The sequence below is a fragment of the Bos mutus genome, chromosome 9, assembly GCF_027580195.1.
Source record: "Bos mutus isolate GX-2022 chromosome 9, NWIPB_WYAK_1.1, whole genome shotgun sequence".
In the NCBI taxonomy this organism is placed as follows: Eukaryota; Metazoa; Chordata; class Mammalia; order Artiodactyla; family Bovidae; genus Bos; species Bos mutus.
This window is the reverse complement of record NC_091625.1, coordinates 82,140,133-82,161,085: the sequence shown is the minus strand read 5'-3', so window position 1 is coordinate 82,161,085 and position 20,953 is coordinate 82,140,133. Positions and strand designations below refer to the sequence as shown.

The 20,953-nt window shown below is 40.6% G+C and overlaps 1 protein-coding gene across 1 annotated transcript in view; it reads right to left on the bottom strand.

Moving 5' to 3' along the window:
• Positions 1 to 533: 533 nt before the first annotated feature.
• The window catches only part of UTRN (utrophin), a 556,038-nt gene continuing 535,618 nt past the window's right edge, over positions 534 to 20,953 (bottom strand). The window contains 6 exon segments of the mRNA XM_070376815.1: positions 534 to 2,545; positions 6,057 to 6,079; positions 9,883 to 9,981; positions 11,454 to 11,562; positions 16,328 to 16,568; positions 16,957 to 17,115. Coding sequence (XP_070232916.1) covers positions 2,537 to 2,545; positions 6,057 to 6,079; positions 9,883 to 9,981; positions 11,454 to 11,562; positions 16,328 to 16,568; positions 16,957 to 17,115 — 640 coding nt within the window. The 3' untranslated portion in view covers positions 534 to 2,536.

The following is a 20,953-nucleotide window of genomic DNA, read 5'->3' as shown; positions in this document are numbered from 1 at the left end:
TTTCTTTAACAAACTATAAATAAGGGGACTTTTCTATTTCATACTTTTACTTTCAGAATCAAGCAACATGATTCTCAGCACTCATTCCCATGGGGTAGCTTTGAAATGGATTAAACTTCTGCTAGAATGGTAAAATCCAGTGCATATATAAAAAGCGCATTATTTAAGAGCTTGAAGCTGAAAGGGGATTTGAAAGAGTAAGTGACTAAATACCAATAGCATCTAAGATATTAAAACAAAAGCTAAATAGGTTTCACATATATATTTTTAACATCCAATATTATTTTTCCCTAACCTATCTGTAAAGAAAATTGAGAATTATGTATATATATATAAGAGAGAAGAGAGAAACACAGAGAAAGAGAAAGTGAGACAGTGAGAGTAAGAAAGAATGTATTAGGGCGTATGAGAGAAACTGCAGGAACACATGTAGATTATCAGGATATAGGCTGTCTTTCTATTTTATTTTCATAATCATACATTCAAAGTTCTAAGTCTATCAGTAAATACCACTGAAGAATATCAAAGTCACCTTGTGTTAAAATTACTTTTATTCAGAATGAAAAATACAACATGTAACCAGTTTAGATGATAGTCTATGATTAGTTCTTTACCACATATTTCAAAAGAACTACATACTTATTTCCCCTTGTTGTTACTGCAATATATTTCTTTATATTTACCATTACTTAAAAGGTTACAATGTAGTGTTTTATGTAGCTTTTCCTTAATAGCAGATAGAGAACATGTTGCACACAATTACAGGCAGAAAAAAAATTAATACATAACTTTTCAAAGGAAGGACAAGGAAGACACCAAATCTACAACTTGTAGTTCAGAGTTCAGGGAATTTTTTTTTCTTTAAATAGGTATTTTTACTGGGTATGATGTGATCTGATAGAAGCTCTAGATTTTTCAAACTGCAGCGGCATAAAGCTATTTCCAACGCGATGGATGAAGATGGATCTGAGGTAGAAAGGTGGTCATGGCTTTCCTCTTATATAAAACAATTTTCTTCTTCTCAAAATATCTTTACTGCAAATAGACACCCTTGCCCCCCAACCCACCCAACCTATTCTAAAGAATAGGAATTTCTAACTTTAAGCCTCCTTCTGGCCAGATCCCAGTTAAAGAGAACTCAAAGTTAAAATGTCCTGATGTTTTAAAGCACATATGCTTCAATCAAAACACATTATTTTTACTTTTTTTTTTTTTGGTTTCTTTACATTTGGTAAATGACATGGCATGTTTAAACTGAACCAAATAAATGTTAAATCAGGAGCTGAACCAAATACCTAACTGAATGCACTCAAAGGTGTAAGCCAGGATTCCACCATCTAAGCATTAATTTCATTCTTCTATAGAAGCAGTGATACAGGCTTTTGATAAACATCGTTCCCAAATGCATTGGTCAAATGAAGGGTAATATAACAAGCTATTCCTTCAAAAAGTAAAATGAGACATTCATTAAATTTGTGTCTGCTTTCAGAAGGAAAATAACCGGGGGTTTCAAGACTCATTGAGGGCTTGAATATATTAGAGACATAAACAACCATCAAAATTTCTTCAAAGGGAACTAAAGACAGCCATGGATTTTGGTATCACAATTAGGTACAGGTCTGCTGTGTACTGAATGATGAAAATCAAGACCTGGGAACTAGGAAAAGTTGGACCAAGTCTTGTTTCTGTGTCAAAATGAAAATATGCTTAAATGGGCAACCTTTGGTAAAATAATCTTTGAGATTATTATAATTCTGTCATACAGATTGGGACATGAAATAAATAAAGAAATCAACACCAACTTATATAGAGCAGGGAGATAAAAGACAAGGGGAAAAAAATCCCAATAGAAATGCCTGTTAGGCCCACAGGATTTTTATTGCGGTTATCCAAGTGGTCACTAAAGAAATAAGTGTATGATGTGAAGTAAAGTTAAATAGTATACACAGAGCTGTAGCCTAATCCATAAACATATAATATTTGATTGACATATATGAAGTTATTAATTTGGCCAAATCATGGAAACAAATAAAATCTATTTGGTCATGTGGCTTATGAATTATAAATAACCAAAACATAATGGTAAAAGAGTCAAAGAAACAAATGAAGTTATTGTACAAGGTTAATATGAAGGAATGTAAAAATGTAAAATTGTCTTCTAATTCTGATGCATTTGTTCACGGTTATTAAAAAGAAGGTCTCATATTAGAAACCCCGCACCCACTTTCCCAATACTGTATACAGTATACAAATCAGTGACAAATGTATTTCCATTTCCAAATACCATTCTGTTCATTAATTTACAGTTGCATAGAAAGGGAAGAAGAAAACAATAACATATGATTATTATAAAAACAAAATATCCTTTCCTCTTTGGATAGTCAGTGTTTTACTCCTTCAGTAGAACACACAGTCAGCACTCAACAGCATAATTCAAAGAGCCATGGAGCTTCTGATTAAATGGAACTTGACACTGGCATTTGCTGAAAAGGGCAACACTGTAAATCAAGAAATGTTGGTTGGCTAGATGAATACTTCACATTGCCTGTGGGAAGAGAAAATAGCACTGTCAGAACAACATTTACAGAAGGCATTACAGGTAGCAGAGACCTGTCAACTCTTAAAAAAATAAAAGTGCTTCTTTCAGCATAGACAAGCCCTCTTTTGCTACATTCAATGGGGATACTTTACTCCCACCTGACTTTTGTTCCTGGAATGAAGTCCTTTGCTTTCATCATAAAGTTTCATAGCCTGCTTTTCATCAACTCAGCTGATATAGAGGAAGTCTGGAAGACTTTTCTCTTGTCCAGGCTGGAAACCAAGTTAAAACTGAGACGATTTGTCTTTTTTTTTTTTTTTTTCCTGAGAGGTACTAATGTTGACTGAATTAGGTTGGTGCAAGCACTCTGTGTTCCTCTGAGGGTCTGTGGGAGGTCTTCTGCAGATTTGGTACCCTGGACAATTCCAGGGTACCAGCTGGATCCCAGCTGGGATCCAGACAATAAGAACTCAAGACAGGAATCACAGTTCAAGGGTGTGTGATGGTGCCAGTTAAAGGCTCAGCGCTAATGTACAGAGGCAAGGAAGGATAGAAATCCAGGTCACACTCAGAGGAGTGGCATCAACCTTTCAGAGGTCAAATGGTTGGGTCCATTATCATTAAAATCTATGTCATCAAACTCTTCTCTAAATGCATCTTTCACTGGCTTGCTCTAATGGATATCTACATCTCCCTAAAGGCACAGTTTCCTCCATAGAAAGAAAGGACTTCTTTACATAGGACTGTTTTTCATCTCTCACACTCCTCAGATATGGGATAGGTTCATATTGTGATTTTCAGGGCCTTTTCTCTCTCTCCTTCCTTAAAGTACCCAGCTTTGAATCTCTTGTCATCAAACCATACCACCCACTATGCAGCTCTAAGCTCATGTCCCCTTACCTCTTGAAGAAAAAATGGCTGTCATTCATTGGTTTTAAATGTTCATGATTTCAATACATAGATGGTTTCTCCAAACCTGTGGCCTCTTAGCTCCTTGAGCTCCACTCCTCCCAGAATCTGTCCTTCACCCTTTCTCAGCCTTCCATGCAAAGTCTCAAATCTGGATGACTGCCAACACCTGCATCCCTTCCAATATTTCAATTTCAATCATCCCCCTTTCTGACAACCCACCTGTATCTTTCCAGCTTACTTCCACTAGGACCCAAACTTCACTCATCCTCTGGTACTATGGCCTACAGATTTCCTGTCTCCCACACCTATTGCACCCTCACTGTTCTTCCTACCAGACTTGGGTGCAAGCATTATCATCGCTCCTCTGCCTCTTCCCTTGAACTGTTGTACTCTCTTGGCCAAACAACTACTTCAACTTAAATGCAATAAATTTCTAGTTAAATGCAATACTTGGCCTACTCTGGTGCCTGTGCCCATGAACTTGAATGAGGCTGAAGGGCAACACATAGTCCTGCAGACAGGCCTCAAGTTAAATTCACAGGCAAGCAAGTGGTGGCCTTTAATGCTACCTGGCAGTCACTGTTTCCACATACTCTCCTCAGCTCCAAGCAGCTACTGCACATCTTCCAGTCTCTCCTCATACCTCCAAGGCCTCCTCCCCAGCCTCACTCTCTGCTGAAGCCCCTGCTTCTGACTCACTAAGACAACAGAACAATCACAAGACTTCTGCTCTCCGGGATGAGGTTCTTCCTTCTCACAGGCTCTCACACCACAGCCACTGATCTACTTCATATTCCCTTGTGTTCCCTCCAGTTACTAAAGATGAACCATTGGTGCTTCTCCTTAATATCTCAGTCTCTTGGGCCATTAAGGCAGTAGCACAATCAGAGGGTTCACGGTTTCAAAAAGATTCATAAACAGTGCATGAGGAAAAATGTTCTCCAAAGATTTACTGTGGTCTTGGGACACACTATTTCTAAGACTAGCTGATAAGGAAAATACTGAAAAACACATGGGCTATATCTGCCAACAGTTCTCAGCAAATTCTTAAATGAAAAATCAAAATCTTCTCCCCTCAGAGTAACAAAAGCAGCTTTGTGTACTGCCCCAGGCATGGCTTTTAAGTCCATGTTCTGCGGTAGCTATCTGAAGTACATGTTTGGGAGAACCCTGTCAGCTAAACCTATCTGGGATAATTTTACATAGTACATAGAACTATTAAAGGCTTGAGTCTACTGAGCAACTTTCACTTTGGGCTTCCCTGGTGGCTCAACTGGTAAAGAATCCACGTGCAATGTGAAGACCCTGGTTTGCTTCCTGGGTCAGGAAGATCCCCTAGAGAAGGGAATAGCTACCTACTCCAGTATCCTGGCCTGGAAAACTCCATGGACTGTATAGTTCATGGGGTCACAAAGAGTTGGACACGACTGAGCAACTTTCACTAAAAAGCTGTTAGAACACAAAAGATCTGGCAATTGGGGCATCTGGAAAAACTGGCGTGGGAGGGTTCCCCTCCTCAGGCTGACAAACTGCTGTACCAAATCAACTAACATGTCAAGCAAGTTTCCTTATTTACATGGGGAATAAATCAACAGTGCTGTGCTGTGCTTGGTCACTTGTCATGTCCAACTCTTTGTGACCCCATGGACTGTAGCCTGCCAGGCTCCTCTGTCCATGGGATTCTCCAGGCAAGAATACTGGAGTGGGTTGCTGTACCTTCCTCTAGGGGATCTCCCCAACCCAGGAATCAAATTAATATCTCCAGCATCTGCATGGCAGGCAGGTTCTTTATCCACTGAGCCACCTGGGAAGCCCACTAGGACCCCCTAAACCTTGTTTCCATTAGCTCATGGTATCAGAATGTGGAGAAGCAAACCTACAGGTCTGTCTCCTGACTACCTTCACAAGCATGTCACTGGTCTGTTATCAACTGCACACGTGGTTTCTCCAGCCTTGCAGAGCTCTTAAACTGTGGCTGTATGCAACATAGGCAGTAAGCAAGGGCACCAGTATAAAGACAAACACTGACTGAATAGTGTCAGAGCAGCATCTGACGCACTCTCATCAAGCACAGGATATGAAGTAAGTGAAGAGCAAAACAGGGAGAAATCATGTCCTAGGGCAGGGCTGGTAGGCACTGCGAGTGGGCTGTGCAGGAGGGTCCTGTCCACTAGCAGGAAGCCAAGGGATAAACTCCATATCATGGTTCTACCAAGAAATGAGAAGAAAGGGGTCTAACAGGAAAACATTCTGTCCCTAAATAAAAACAGAGCATGGTTCATGGACTCTGAATGCACATTTATAGCATAAAAGAATTTCAATTCTCTATTTTCATAAGGTGAAAATATAGCAAAAATCAAAAATCAACAGTAGGTAATCGCTTAAACATTTTATTTTTAAATAAAGAAAGGAAAAAAATAAAATAAAAAAGCAAACCGGCCATCCTGTAAAGCATGTGGGATCTTAGTTCCCTGAACAGGGATCGAACCCTGACTCTGCACTGGAAGCACAGTCTTAACCACTAGATCACCAGGGAAGTCCCACTAATTGCTTACTCCAAGTTATAATCTGTAACACCTAAACCAGTCAACCCATGAAGTCTTACCTGTGGCCTGCTGGGGAGATTTGCTGAAAGAGAAAACAAAAACAGTCAACTGCAGGCATTTCTGTGGTTCTCCCTTTTATGCATGCAAAAGTGTAAACTGCACCATTCCCAGCTGTTAAATGGATATTAATAAGAAAATAAGAAAGAGCTTTGGGGAAGTTTTTTTTTTTTTGGCCAGATGCTTCAACAGGGCTAGTTTCCCTACTTAGCTTTTCATATCCCATGTGCTTTAAGAAATAAAAATTCCACCAAAATATGCAAAAGATACGCCAGCTCTCTCAAATCAGTACATGCTAAAGCATTCAGTGAATAATTAGTTTTGCAAAAAAACCTCAAAATTTCCCACTGAAATCATGCCATATATTTGGTTTATGCATTAGAACAGAGAAAATTCTGTATATTCTCCTGAATAGTACAAATTCTGACCAAGAAGTCATTAAGGAAATGCCAGGGCCAGAGTCTTTAGTTTCTGCCACCCTTACCCCAAAGACCAGGAAGATGGTGGCAGTAGCCTAGTCCTCAGCACTCAGAAGTCTTGTAGGAACTTGGGTTAATCCTGTGCCTTCCATGGGCTAAGTTAAGAGCATGAGATAAGTTAGAATATGGTGCCTAATTTGCCTTTGCATCTGAGCAGCTCAGCTCCTCCTTGGTGGCAGAGGGCATGTGCAGTGAAGCTGATCCAGTACGACCTGAAAGGGCAGCCACTAGCACAGCTCTTCTCTAAGGCCTCTGAGGTTTCATCTCTCCCTTTCACTGTGACATCTCACAATTTCTGAACTGGTACTCAGCCCTGGGAGAGAGAGGCGCTCCACTGCTTATGATGGTAGGATCTGTTCTGGGTCATTAAAGATCGTCCCTAATCAAACAGCATGTGACTACTTTCATCATTCTATTTTTTTGTTTCCCCCTTTTTGAAGGGAAACAAACAAACAAAAAACCTGTGACCACACAGTAGGTGCTTCATGAGAAAAAGATAGAGCAAGAAGTGGAAGCTTCTTATGATGCCCTGGAGGGAAAGTGTGCACCCCAGTAGTATTGGGGGGAATAATCAAGTCCTACCAATTGTGTAAGTTATATCAGGGAAAAAAGAGTGGACTTTCTTACACAGGGGAATTACACTTGCACAGAACTACACCCTCTTGAGGGAAACCTTAGTTGCATAAGCATGAAGTATACCATAGGCAGAGTTAAGCTTCTCTTTTCAGTAACAAACAGCCGAATCCAAACAGAAATAAAATCTGTTTTGCTGCAAATCAACATTTTAACCCTGTAGCCTCTTATTAAATAAAGGCTACAAGTACCCTCTTGAACAAATCATAAAATACATATTTTAAAGAAATCAGGAAATCATTGTATTTTAGTAGGTCTTGAAGTTTTGATGAATGTCAATCAAGCTCAATAAATATAGGCAATTCACAGTAAGAATATGCCTGCAGATAAAAACAATAATTAAAAAGCATTTGTTAGTCTATTAGTGAAAATAATATTCAGCTTACTACTAGCATCTTGTATATTTGGATGACATAAAGAAAAAAACAACAACAAAATGATGTTACACTGAAAAAATTAGTTACGGCAGTCAGTGGAAATTTTAGTATATCAGTTAATAGGCAACACGATTACATTCCCTTCATTAACTCCTTGTCAGGAAGAGATGGAAATGCTTGCGTCTCTGCTCTGAAACTCAACATACATAATTAAAAGAAAACTTTAAAAGGCCATAATTCAAGGATGCTATCAGGACCAACTGGGACATTAATCCAAGATAGAGGAATTCTAAAGTGTTATGTGCAACAATATACAGACACAGCAAGAAAAAAAAGTAATGTTTAACTAGACAATTCATACAATTAGGATTTAAGAATACAGTTTCATTTTAATTCCAAGAGTGCCAGGAGTGGAAATTCACTTGTGACCATGCTAATGTTTAATTCACAAAGGATCAAAAGTCAAGATTAACATGCAGATCAATTCACTGTATGCTGGTGACCAGCAATTTTAAAGTTCTCATTAGTTACAGGGGATTGGCTTGGCATTGGGAGGATGCCAATCCGATTTGCTTTCAAATACTCTCCAAAGATGGTCAGTAAGCTTTGGGAGTTTGTGATGGACAGGGAAGCCTGGCATGCTGCAGTCCATGGGGTTGCAAAGAGTCAGACATGACTGAGCGACTGAACTGAACTGAAGCTTTGGAAATGCAAAGGCTTATTAAAATATTTGCTAGCTTGTACAGCTTAAAAGGGGCAACAAAGCAAAGGAATCCAACAGAACCTTCTAAGTACTATCTAGTACTATCAATTAAACCTTCCTTCCCAAAAGGAAAATTTTATTATTCATTCATTCACTCATTCAATCCAGAAATATATTGGGCATCAAATTTGCGGTAGGTGCTCATTTCTATTTTACATCCATTGAAAAAAAAAAAGTTTAATCAATCCAGGCAGAATTTAAAAGTATATGTCAATTTCATAAATAAATCAATTTATGTTTTTATTTTTATGAAAAGCTATCCCTATCTTGGGAGATTTTTATATTATCAAAGTATAAAGACTCTTTACTGTCATTTAAAGTGGTATTTTCTGAGGAGAGGATGGAAAGGGGTGTAATGACAGGCTGTTTTATATACTACATATATATGATGAATAATATATAATAGTGCTGTGCTGAGCTAAGTCACTTGAGTTGTGTCCAACCCTTTGCAACCCCATGGACCATAGCCTGCCAGACTCTTCTTTTCATGGGATTCTCCAGGCAAGAATCCTGGAGTGGGCTGCCATTTCTTATTCCAGGGAATCTTCCCAATCCAGGAATTGAACCCGAGTCTATTATGTCTCCTGCATTGGCACGTGGGTGGCTTCTTCACCACTAGCACCACCTGAGGTGCAGTACTAAAATCTTAGTGTAATGGCTGACTAGAGCTAATTACCCTAAAATTATAAATATAAATTTTTAAATAATATATTCTGATTTCTTTAAAATATTATTTAAAATATAATTGCAGCATTAAGTGGTGTGTATGTATGTACAGTAAGCTGTTTGTTTGAAACAACAGAAATGTTTTGCTGACAGCTCAGTAGAAACTGCAAGATGCCAAGGTGCTGAAGACAAAATGTTTGGGGAAAAAAATCAATAAATAACAATCATAGAGTTTCCTCTGGGATTTTTATTTGGTTATTTTCTGGCTCTTGGTTGTTCATATGGAGAATTCACAGGGTCATAATCTGCCATGCTTTAAATTGTTTGGCCTTTCTTACAGTGACTATTTTATTCCTTGAGAAAAGAACCCATGAACCTAAAAAAAATAATAAAAACAAAACAAAACCCACACCAAAACAAAAGATGGGGGGTGGGGTGTGAAATTGAAAATAATCCCTTTTTACATCTGAACTTGATGACATCAGAAGACAATATCTGAAGAAAAGAGAAGGAATGACTTAGAAAAAGCTATTTTCAGACTTTGTCTGGCATACCACAAAAAACACTCTTTTGGAGAAATACACCTTTCTTACTATGGCCTGCACTGAAGAGGATAATTTCTCCTTAAAGACAGACTTGTTTTATGTGCCCCAGGTTGTCGATCACAGGGCAGATCAAAGGATCTCAAAGAGCAGGGTGGCACTGGCCCTCCACCCTGGGATGTGATGGCATCCAGGTTGGGCTTTGTTTGCCTTGCTGACATATGGAAAGCTTGATTTATCTTCAAATAATGTTCAGTCTCGCTTCCAATATTGCTGTTATCTCACCAAAGAAGACAAAGGGCCTCACACAGGAAAAAAGAAATGGAAGGAAAAAGCATAGCAGCGGCGTTACGATCTTTCATACTCACGGCAACAGGATGGAAACGTACTGTTGATCTGCTCCATGACCTCTGTGAGGTCCGTGCTGGTGTCATGAGGGGGTGCCAGAGGCTCCTCTGCCACCGTGCCTGCAGATACAAAGAACAACAGACGCTCTCAGATTAACGTCCAGTCTTCCACTAAAACCCAACTGTGGGGGAAAAATGCCAGTACTGGCCTCTAAACATCAGTGTGAAAATAGTCTCCTTGCAAAGAATAATTTTAGGGGAAAATTCCAAAATCACTTTTGCATTAATTTCTGGTAACAGAATTTTACATAATTAAAATGTATTAGATGTTTCTATAGAAAGAATTCAAGTGCCAGGGGAAAATTCACAAGTGAAAAATAAGTAATGGGGTCATATTATTTCTTAGTTAGAATTCCACTATTTTGCACAGCTATTTTAAAAATAACTCTATTTATTTTTGGCTGTGCTGGGTCTTCGTTACTGCATGTGGGCTTTTCTCTAGTTGCGGAGCACAGGCTCCAGGGCATTGCAAATTTCAGTAGTTGCAGCTCCCAGGCTCCAGAACACAGGTTCAATAGTTGTGGTGCAAGGGCTGATTAGTTTCTCTGTGGCATATGGGATCTTCCCAGACCAGGGATTGAACCTGTGTCTCCGGCATTGACAGGAGGATTATTTACCACTGAGCCACCAGGGAAGCCCATCAAGTATATTTTCATATGAGAAATATATTCCATCAATTTTTTCCTTCCTTCTTTATGGAGACTTCAGCATAGGCTAGCTTACACTGCTACAAAGTTAGAAGTATTTTATAAGATACTTTCTATTTTGATGTTTATTTAGTCTATCATCAATAGCAAAATAATTCTCTTATTTAACAATTTAAAATAATTTCACTATTTTAGGTTTTCCTCTGATACATGCAGCAAAAGGATTCCCATTATCAAATTATTTTGGTTCAAGTATGGGGTTCTCAGTAGGATTTTAGAGCTTAATTTCATCAATAACAAAATGTCATTCCAGAATTCCTGGTTGACAGAGCCCATCCTCGCAGCAGTGACAGGTCCCCATTGTGACCAAGGACAGGCTAGGTGGGACTTCAGCCTCAGATGGGGGTGGCTGAGGCAGAAATGTCTCGGGGAACTAGGACGGAGAAAGCAGAATACTGAGTCCCCAGCCCTGGGCAGAGAAAACTATATTTGGTGTGATATTCTTTAGTCGTTTATTCTGAATGTGTACAACTATGAAATTTCAGAGACAGAAGTTTATTGAAAAGAAAAATCATTCCTAAGGCAAAGAACAAAATTAACTGTTGCTCATCCCAAAAGGAAGGAGCTCCTTCTCCTCTCTCATCAAAATTCGATTCACTACTACACCTTACACAAACATGTGCATTATAGTTTATTACTCTAAAATGCTTGCTTTTTTCAGTATTGTTAAAATGGCTTTATACTCAGCTGAGATGAAAGAGAATACGAATTCCCTTATGCTTAAGGCCGGCATGTGCAAGAATGTTATTTAAAATGAAAAGTGCACAAATGGCAAAGCCCAGGGTACACCAGGGGAGAGAGTAGCCGAGTCTTGCGGACACAGACCTGCCTGGTGGAACTGCGGGCCCGGGTCTGGATCCAGCGAGTAGTTCAGTGCCGACTGCTGAGGGGAAGCCCAAGGGGAGACGCCATTGATTTGCGAATCAGATTCAGGCTGAAATCACATTCAGAGGTTAAAATTGAAGAGATTCAAAAAGTGATTAAAGAAAACATTTCTGTTTCTAACTTCCCCTCCCCAACTATGGATAATTAAATCACATAACATCCTTCACCCTCAGTCATTTTCAAATACGCTTTAACGTCAGTTGGTGGACTCACTAGTGTTCAGCTGAGGACCAAATGGTCCTTCCCTTTGGATCTGAGACCTTTGAAGAAATCACGTGGTTATTTGGCAGGATTTACCTATCAATGTCAGGGTCATTCCCTCAATTGTTCTATTACTTTTACGTCAACCAAGCGATTTTGGAAACATGTTTCATTCATCTTTAAAATTAACACTGCTTCCCATTCAGTAAATTTATCTAATTTAAAAATTATGCTAATTTTTTAACTTAAATCAATATTTAAGAGCAATATTGGAGAGTGGTAAAGGGTATGATAGAGTGCCTGATGAACTATGGACGGAGGTTCGTGAAATTGTACAGGAGACAGGGATCAAGACCATCCCCATGGAAAAGAAATGCAAAAAAGCAAAATGGCAGTCTGAGGAGGCCTTACAAATAGCTGTGAAAAAAAGAGAAGCGAAAAGCAAAGGAGAAAAGGAAAGATATAAGTATCTGAATGCAGAGTTTCAAAGAATAGCAAGGAGAGATAATAAAGCCTTCCTCAGCGACCAATGCAAAGAAACAGAGGAAAACAACAGAATGGGAAAGACTAGAGATCTCTTCAAGAAAATCAGAGATACCAAGGGAGCATTTCAAGCAAAGATGGGCTCAATAAATGACAGAAATGGTATGGACCTAACAGAAGCAGAAGATATTAAGAAGAGATGGCAATAATACACAGAAGAACTGTACAAAAAAGATCTTCATGAACAAAATAATCACGATGGTGTGATCACTGACCCAGAGCCAGACATCCTGGAATGTGAAGTCAAGTGGCCTTAGAAAGCATCACTATGAACAAAGCTAGTGGAGGTGATGGAATTCCAGTTGAGCTATTTCAAATCCTGAAAGATGATGCTGTGAAAGTGTTGCACTCAATATGCCAGCAAATGTGGAAAACTCAGCAGTGGCCACAGGACTGGAAAAGGTCAGTTTTCATTCCAATCCCAAAGAAAGGCAATGCCCAAGAATGCTCAAACTACCGCACAATTGCACTCATCTCACACGCTAGTAAAGTCATGCTCAAAATTCTCCAAACCAGGCTTCAGCAACACGTGAACTGCGAACTTCCAGATGTTCAAGCTGGTTTTAGAAAAGGCAGAGGAACCAGAGATCGAATTGCCAACATCCGCTGGATCATCAAAAAAGCAAGAGTTCCAGAAAAACATCTATTTCTGCTTTATTGACTATGCCAAAGCCTTTGACTGTGTGGATCACAATAAAGTGTGGAAAATTCTGAAAGAGATGGGAATACCAGACCACCTGACCTGCCTCTTGAGAAACCTGTATGCAAAAGGCTGTATATTGTCACTCTGCTTATTTAACTTATATGCAGAGTACATCATGAGAAACACTGGGCTGGAAGAAGCACAAGCTGGAAACAAGATTGCCGGGAGAAATATCAATAACCTCAGATATGCAGATGACACCACCCTTATGGCAGAAAGTGAAGAGGAACTCAAAAGCCTCTTGATGAAAGTGAAAGTGGAGAGTGAAAAAGTTGGCTTAAAGCTCAACATTCAGAAAACGAAGATCATGGCATCCGGTCCCACCACCTCATGGGAAATAGATGGGGAAACAGTGGAAACAGTGTCAGACTTTATTTTTCTGGGCTTCATAACCACTGCAGATGGTGACTGCAGCCATGAAATTAGAAGACGCTTACTCCTTGGAAGGAAAGTTATGACCAACCTAGATAGCATATTCAAAAGCAGAGACATTACTTTGCCAACAAAGGTTCGTCTAGTCAAGGCTATGGTTTTTCCAGTAGTCATGTATGGATGTGAGAGTTGGACTGTGAAGAAAGCTGAGCACTGAAGAATTGATGCTTTTGAACTGTGATGTTAGAGAAGACTCTTGAGAGTCCCTTGGACTGCAAGGAGATCCAACGAGTCCATTCTGAAGGAGATCAGCCCTGGGATTTCTTTGGAAGGAATGATGCTAAAGCTGAAACTCCAGTACTTTGGCCACCTCATGCAAAGAGTTGACTCATTGGAAAAGACTCTGATGCTGGGAGGGATTGGGGGCAGGAGGAGAAGGGGATGACAGAGGATGAGATGGCTGGATGGCATCATTGACTCGATGGACGTCAGTCTGAATGAACTCCGGGAGTTGGTGATGGACAGGGAGGCCTGGCGTGCTGTGATTCATGGGGTCGCAAAGAGTCAGACACGACTGAGCAACTGAACTGAACTGAACTGAAAGGGTATGATTTTGTTTTTGTTTTTTTTTTATTGAAGTTGCTTTACAATGTTGTGTTATCTTCTTCTGTACAGCAAAGTGAGTCAGTTATACATGTGTACATATACCCACTCTTTAGATTCCCATATAGGACATTACTGAGGACTGAATAAAGTTCCCTGTGCTTGAAGAGCATGATGTTGGATTCAGCTGCTTGGATACAGACTTGGTCACTCAGAGTTGTCTAATTCTGAGGCAATTTTATAACTATCTCTTTTTTATTTATAAAAACCTAGATTTTTTTAAATTTAAAAATTAGGGTTGGTGATAAGGGTATCTGCATGATATATCATGTGTTGTGAAGGAGGTGATCAGTTAGTATTTCTGTCGTGATTAGAAAGGAATCTGACACACCTAATAAATACTTCACAAAGGCAGGAAGTTTGAAATGGTGATGGATACATTGACAGGTACATGGTCAGATTAGAAAAGCGTGATTCATTGTAAAGGCAGTGCAGAAGTTCCATTGATTTTGAGGCTGTTTGTTTCCATTAAATCTATATTAGCTGAAGTCTGGCAGTTTTGCTAGTTTTTACTATCAGAGTTGAATTTTCCATCAACTTTTGGCATTCATGCTAGTTCATTAAGAAGAGATAAGAGCCTTATAGTCTAGAATATACAGAGCTATTTAGATATCCGATATCTTGTAAAGCATTACTGTGCAATTCTGAAGGCTCATGAGCCATTAGGCAGCTCGGTCTAACGGGATGAAGAGAGTAGGGGAGGCAGGGGGTGAGCAGGAGAGCCTTGGCTCTGTTCAGAGCATCACCAGGCTATAGAAAACAAAATTTTCAAGCACAGCTGCCTTCCACAGCACTTCTACCTGTGCACTAAGTCCTTAATACTCAAACTTCATATTCTAAATAAGAGAGTCCGAGGAAAAAGTCATCCTTTGTCCAGGCACCATTCAGAAACATCATACTTACAATATTGACAATATAGTTCTGCCGCTGTATGGGAGTGACATCAAGGTGAAAACCTAATATACAAAGGACTAAAAGAAAGCCTGCCAGGCCTTGGGGAAAGTCTAAATAATGCACAGTTTCTAAGCAAACCTTCTCCCAAACAGTGTCACGCAAAGTCTGAAACAGTGACAGACATTCAGAAAGGATAAGGGGTGTTCTGTGGCCCGCTGTATAGGTAATGCAAAAATTACACTGTTTTGAATGATTCTGACAAGTTAAAAGATACTGCTAAGCAACTGTGAAAAGATGGTTTTCTAAAATTTGAGAAAATCACTGGAGAGAAAGTTGTTTCTGCCTTTGATTCATACATCATTTCTGGAGAAAAGCATTCCTATTCACTGTCTAGGGGCCCCTCACACTGCATGGGCCAGAGAAGAAAGCAAAAGAGAGCATGGATGTGGATGTCAGGGATTTTTCAGGAGAGGCAAGTTCCAGGCCCATCGTCTGGGATTCTTCACAACAAACACCTGCTGCAAAGATATCTTCACTACTAGCTCTGTGACATGATCCCCGCTCTTCAGCTGCTAGATGTAACCAGTTACTTAATTCTCCACAGTGCGTATGTCTCTATAGATGATATTATCTTGTTATATATCATACTATCTTGTTATGGTCCCTAACAAGATTGCAGAAACTATATCTGATGCTTGTTTTATATCCCAAAGAACAGTATGTTTCAAAATCGCAGGCTATTATCCACTCATGAGTTATAAAATTGGGCCTGACCAACACTAAGAAAGATAGATGAAAAATGAAAGGGAAGAGGTGAAGGAAGGGAAAGGAAGGAAGAAGGGAGGAGGAGGGGGAAGAAAAATAGAAATAGGCAGTATTTTTTAATAACAGCAATTAGCATTTTGTATTCATCACACTTGTATGCATTCATCATAATGCAAATTATATTTTTATTGTCAAGAAAGTTTGCAAACAACTGCCATAAAACATGGTGCTATGTGAGGAAATAATAGATGAAAATTAATAAACATCTGTTACTTAATTTCTTGAAAATAGTTTACGGGAAGGAGGTTTTAGCGTGAAGAGTTCAGGTCACTTCCTTTCCCTTAATATCCACAGATGTTTCCCAAATGTAATTTATGCAGATGTATGTGATAGGATCTTTTCCCTTAACCTATTCAGAGCTGAGACAGATTTAATTGTTAAAGAAGAATGAGCAATTCCATCTTAAGCTGGGAAAATGCATTTTTTTTTTTTTGGTGCCAGTGAGGATTGAATGCTTACGTTTGTAGAGGGATTTCTAAGCCATTTGAAATCAACTATGGAGAGGAGAAACGAGAAGTGAATCTTCCTACTGACTCTGGGACTGAGCCCCATGGGACGTGGGACCAGGGCAGATGGCGTGGGGACAGGGGATGCCAGGTTCTGCACACTCTACCTGCTCTAGCAGCTGCCGAAGTCGGTGGAGCTGAGACTCCAGCTGCTTGTTGTGATCTTCTAAAATCTGCATCCTAGCCTCCAGCCGACCTTTGTGCTGCCTGAGGAGTTTCGCCTCTGCTATAAGTTCTGAATCCTCAGACGTGTGATGAGGGGACACAACAGAGTCTGGAGGGGAGCCGACAGGGAGGCCCCTTCTCAAGTGCTGCTCTTTCAGCTGCTCATATTCCACCTGCAGATTTCTAGTGGAGAACCGAAAACTGGAATTAGTATTGGACATATCACCTTCTTTCCAAAATTGCTCATGAGCTCCAAATGTAGTCGAGACTACTTATTTCCTCATAGGTAAAAACATTTATCAATGAGACAAGCAAGCATGAATAAAACTGTAGCTTTAAATAAATAGATGTTCTAATAGACAGCACCCCTGAACCCTAAAATGTAGCTGTAATCTGCACCCAGCTGCCCAGTGTGTTAATGACCTCTGAAACTTTGCCTCCACTGTATTTCCTGGACAATAGTCCTGAAAAAAGAATGGGTAAGGCCATGTGGAAGTGCGTATGAAAGGATTTCCCATGAGAAGTCTTCCCGGGGTGAAAGACTTCTTGATTTCTCCGAAGTCTAGCACACCTTTGTTCTTCCTCCAGGTCGGCAATGATCCGCTCCAGTTCTCCACGTTCTTCCCTTTCTACTGACTTCAGGATCTGCGCTGGACTCTGGGGCTGGCTCACTGGGGACTCCCCTCCGAGCGTCTGGCAGTACTGCTGGATGAGAGCATGCTCGTCCTCCCTGAGGTGGCAAAGCAGACACACACAAAGGCTCACATTTGGAGGTGGATGTCGCTGGACATAGAGGAAGTGAAACAATGATGGTCAGGCTGGCTGCTGAGGCTCTACTGCCTTAAAACTCAACGTCCCTATGATCTTCCTTTAAAACTCTGGGAAGATATTTTACCTGATAGTGTATGTACACTATACACACACACACACACACACACACACACACACACACCAACATTTCATGCTTGGCCTTGGTCCAGCATGTGTATCTCACAAAACTTAGAAGAGATATTTTACTCAGCAAAGTATATAAAGGACAACACTTACATAGTTAATATAAAAGATTTTATAGGCAAAATTAAAAAACTGAATGCCAAAAGAGTAACTTAAAAGATTGTTAACTAAAAATAAACTGCTATAGGAACTTCTCCAGTGGTTCAGTGGTTAAGGCTCCATGCTTTCAATTCAGGGGCATGGGTTCCGATCCCTGGTCAGAGAACTAGACCTCACATGCCTCACATTGCATGGCCAAAAAAAAAAAAAAAAATTGCTACAGTCTGAGTGTTTATTTCCCCTCCCTGAAATTCACATGTTGAAACCTAATCCCCAGTGTAAAGATGTGTGGAGGTGGGGCCTTTGGGGGGTGATTAGGTTATGAGAGTGGAGTCTCCATGAATATGATTAGTGCCCTTATGAAAGAGATCCCAGAGAGCTCCCTTCCTCCTTATACCCTGTGAGGGAGCTACAAGGTGATAGCTATGAGCCAGGAAGGGGGTCCTCATTAGACACTAAATCCACTAGCTACTTGACCCTGGACTTCTCAATCTCCAGAACTATAAGAAAAAATGCTTGTCATTTATAAACTGTCCAGTTTCAAGTATTTTGCAATCACTGTCCCAATCAAGTACTTGATTTTACTATCTTAGCATGTGGTTGAAAGCAATTTTATAATGCTTTGTGAAGAAAGCTGAGCCCCGAAGAACTGATGCTTTTGAACTGTGGTGTTGGAGAAGACTCTTGAGAGTCCCTTGGACTGCAAGGAGATCCAACCAGTCCATTCTAAAGGAGATCAGCCCTGGGATTTCTTTGGAAGGAATGATGCTAAAGCTGAAATTCCAGTACTTTGGCCACCTCATGCGAAGAGTTGACTCACTGGAAAAGACTCTGATGCTAGGAGGGATTGGGGGCAGGAGGAGAAGGGGACGACAGAGGATGAGATGGCTGGATGGCATCATTGACTCGATGGACGTGAGTCTGAGTGATCTCCGGGAGTTGGTGATGGACAGGGAGGCCTGGCGTGCTGCGATTCATGGGGTTGCAAAGAGTCGGACACGACTGAGCGACTGAACTGAACTGAACCCAAAGGGGCTAAATGTTACATTCTTTCATTTAAGTAACTTAATATAAATTATAATTGTAGATATTTATAAATATCTGTATTTATTCTATTTGATATTATCAGCACATCATTTCTAGGATCAATCATTCTGTATTAAACAAGGAATTCCATTTAATTCACTTGGGGTCTCCCACTTTTCTAACTTCTTGTCTAATGGACTAGATGCATTAATAATGTGGTCAAATGGAATAACTGACAGAAACAGAAGCATGAGAGAGTAGACAAAACTGACATGTTTATGGGAAGGAGATGCTTACCAGCAAGCTTGGAATCCCTCTCCTTCTTTTACCAGAAATCCAGTCAGTCAGTGTCAGTCGCTCAGTCGTATCCGACTCTTTGCATCCCCATCAGATCAGATCAGTCGCTCAGTTGTGTCCGACTCTTTGCGACCCCATGAATCGCAGCATGCCAGGCCCCCCTGTCCATCACCAACTCCCAGAAATCACTCAGACTCACGTCCATCGAGTCAATGATGCCATCCAGCCATCTCATCCTCTGTCGTCCCCTTCTCCTCTTGCCCCCAATCCCTCCCAGCATCAGAGTCTTTTCCAGTGAGTCAACTCTTCGCATGAGGTGGCCAAAGTACTGGAGTTTCAGCTTTAGCATCATTCCTTCCAAAGAAAGCCCAGGGCTGATCTCCTTCAGAATGGACTGGTTGCATCTCCTTGCAGTCCAAGGGACTCTCAAGAGTCTTCTCCAACACCACAGTTCAAAAGCATCAATTCTTCGGCGCTTAGCCTTCTTCACAGTCCAACTCTCACATCCATACATGACCACAGGAAAAACCATAGCCTTGACTAGACGGACCTTTGTTGGCAAAGTAATGTCTCTGCTTTTGAATATGCTATCTAGGTTGGTCATAACTTTCCTTCCAAGGAGTAAGCATCTTTTAATTTCATGGCTGCAGTCACCATCTGCAGTGATTTTGGAGCCCAGAAAAATAAAGTCTGACACTGTTTCCACTGTTTTCCCCATCTATTTCCCATGAGGTGGTGGGACCGGATGCCATGATCTTAGTTTTCTGAATGTTGAGCTTTAAGCCAACTTTTTCACTCTCCACTTTCACTTTCATCAAGAGGCTTTTGAGTTCCTCTTCAATTTCTGCCATAAGGGTGGTGTCATCCTTGCAACCCCATGGACTATGGCAACTCCAGGTTCCTCTGTCCACGGAATTCTCCAGGCAAGAATACTGGAGTGGGTTGCCATTTCCTTCTCCAGGGATTTTCCTGACCCAGGGATTGAACCTGGGTCTTCAGCATTGCAGGCAGATTCTTTACCATCTGAGCCACCAGGGAAGCCCAGAGATCCAGTCAGATCTCCTTGTAAATATGCAAATGATGGATTTCCTGGTTAATGCTAGCAGGAGAGTCCTGCTACAGAATACCTTGGGCAGATTGTACCTGATCTGTTTTTACGGCTTTTGGTAAACAAATCCTGGAATCTATGGATGTATTCAGTGCATGCGTGCGTGCTGTCGCCTTAGTCGTGTGTGACTGTCTGTGATCCTATGGACTGTAGCCTGCCAGGCTCCTCTGTCCATGGGATTATTCTCCAGGCAAGAATACTGGAGTGGATTGCCATGCCCTCCTCCAGGGAATCTTTGCAACCCCGGGATCGAACCTGCACGTCTTATGTCTCCCGTATTTTCAGGCAGGTCTTTACCACCAGTGTCACTTGGGAAGCATGTACAGGGTAGGACTTCAGAAAAACATCTTGTAAGTTATGTAGCAATCAGAGTGTAAAATGGAGCTATCCCATGCCTGAACCAGCTCCCTCCTGTGTAATGATGTGACTGTAAATATTCCTTAAAGAGCTTGTCTGTTACCCTGGGGTCAGGGCATATCCTATCACAGTCAGAAGGAACCAGGTGAGTGGCACGGGCAGCCCTGGACCTTTTGCTTATGCCCTGGAGCTGATGAACATGCTTGATACTGGGTAAGATCTGTGACTCTGAGTCTCGCTTGAAAATCTAACCTTGTGTTATCACAGTTTACTCTGATAAAGAGAGGACATGAAATTGCATCTGAGAGGTAGTGCATTCTTAGAAAAGTTGTGTCCTGATCATTGAGATCAGAGTGATATAAAGAAGCAAATGAAAATAATGAAGGTTAGGGCTGCAAAACAGCCAAAGCAAAGGTTCAAATGAGTCCCTTGTTAGTTTACATAGCTCCTTTATCAGTAAACTTCCCTAACTCACCTTCCTTCTATTATCAAATGAATAAAAAAGGAGTAAACTGGAAATAAGAAACACAGATGGGAAGGATCGAAATAAGCTATAGCATCATTGTTTGATGACCAGTCTTGCAAAAAGGCGGTATCACTGTGAAATAAATAAGGGAGCCTTGAGAAGAATCTCCCACTTGCTCCTAAATTTAGAAGGATGAGGATAAGAGGGGAGAATGGCTCCTGCACTGCTGCAGGGCACAGTGTTTGAAAGCAGAACCCAAGC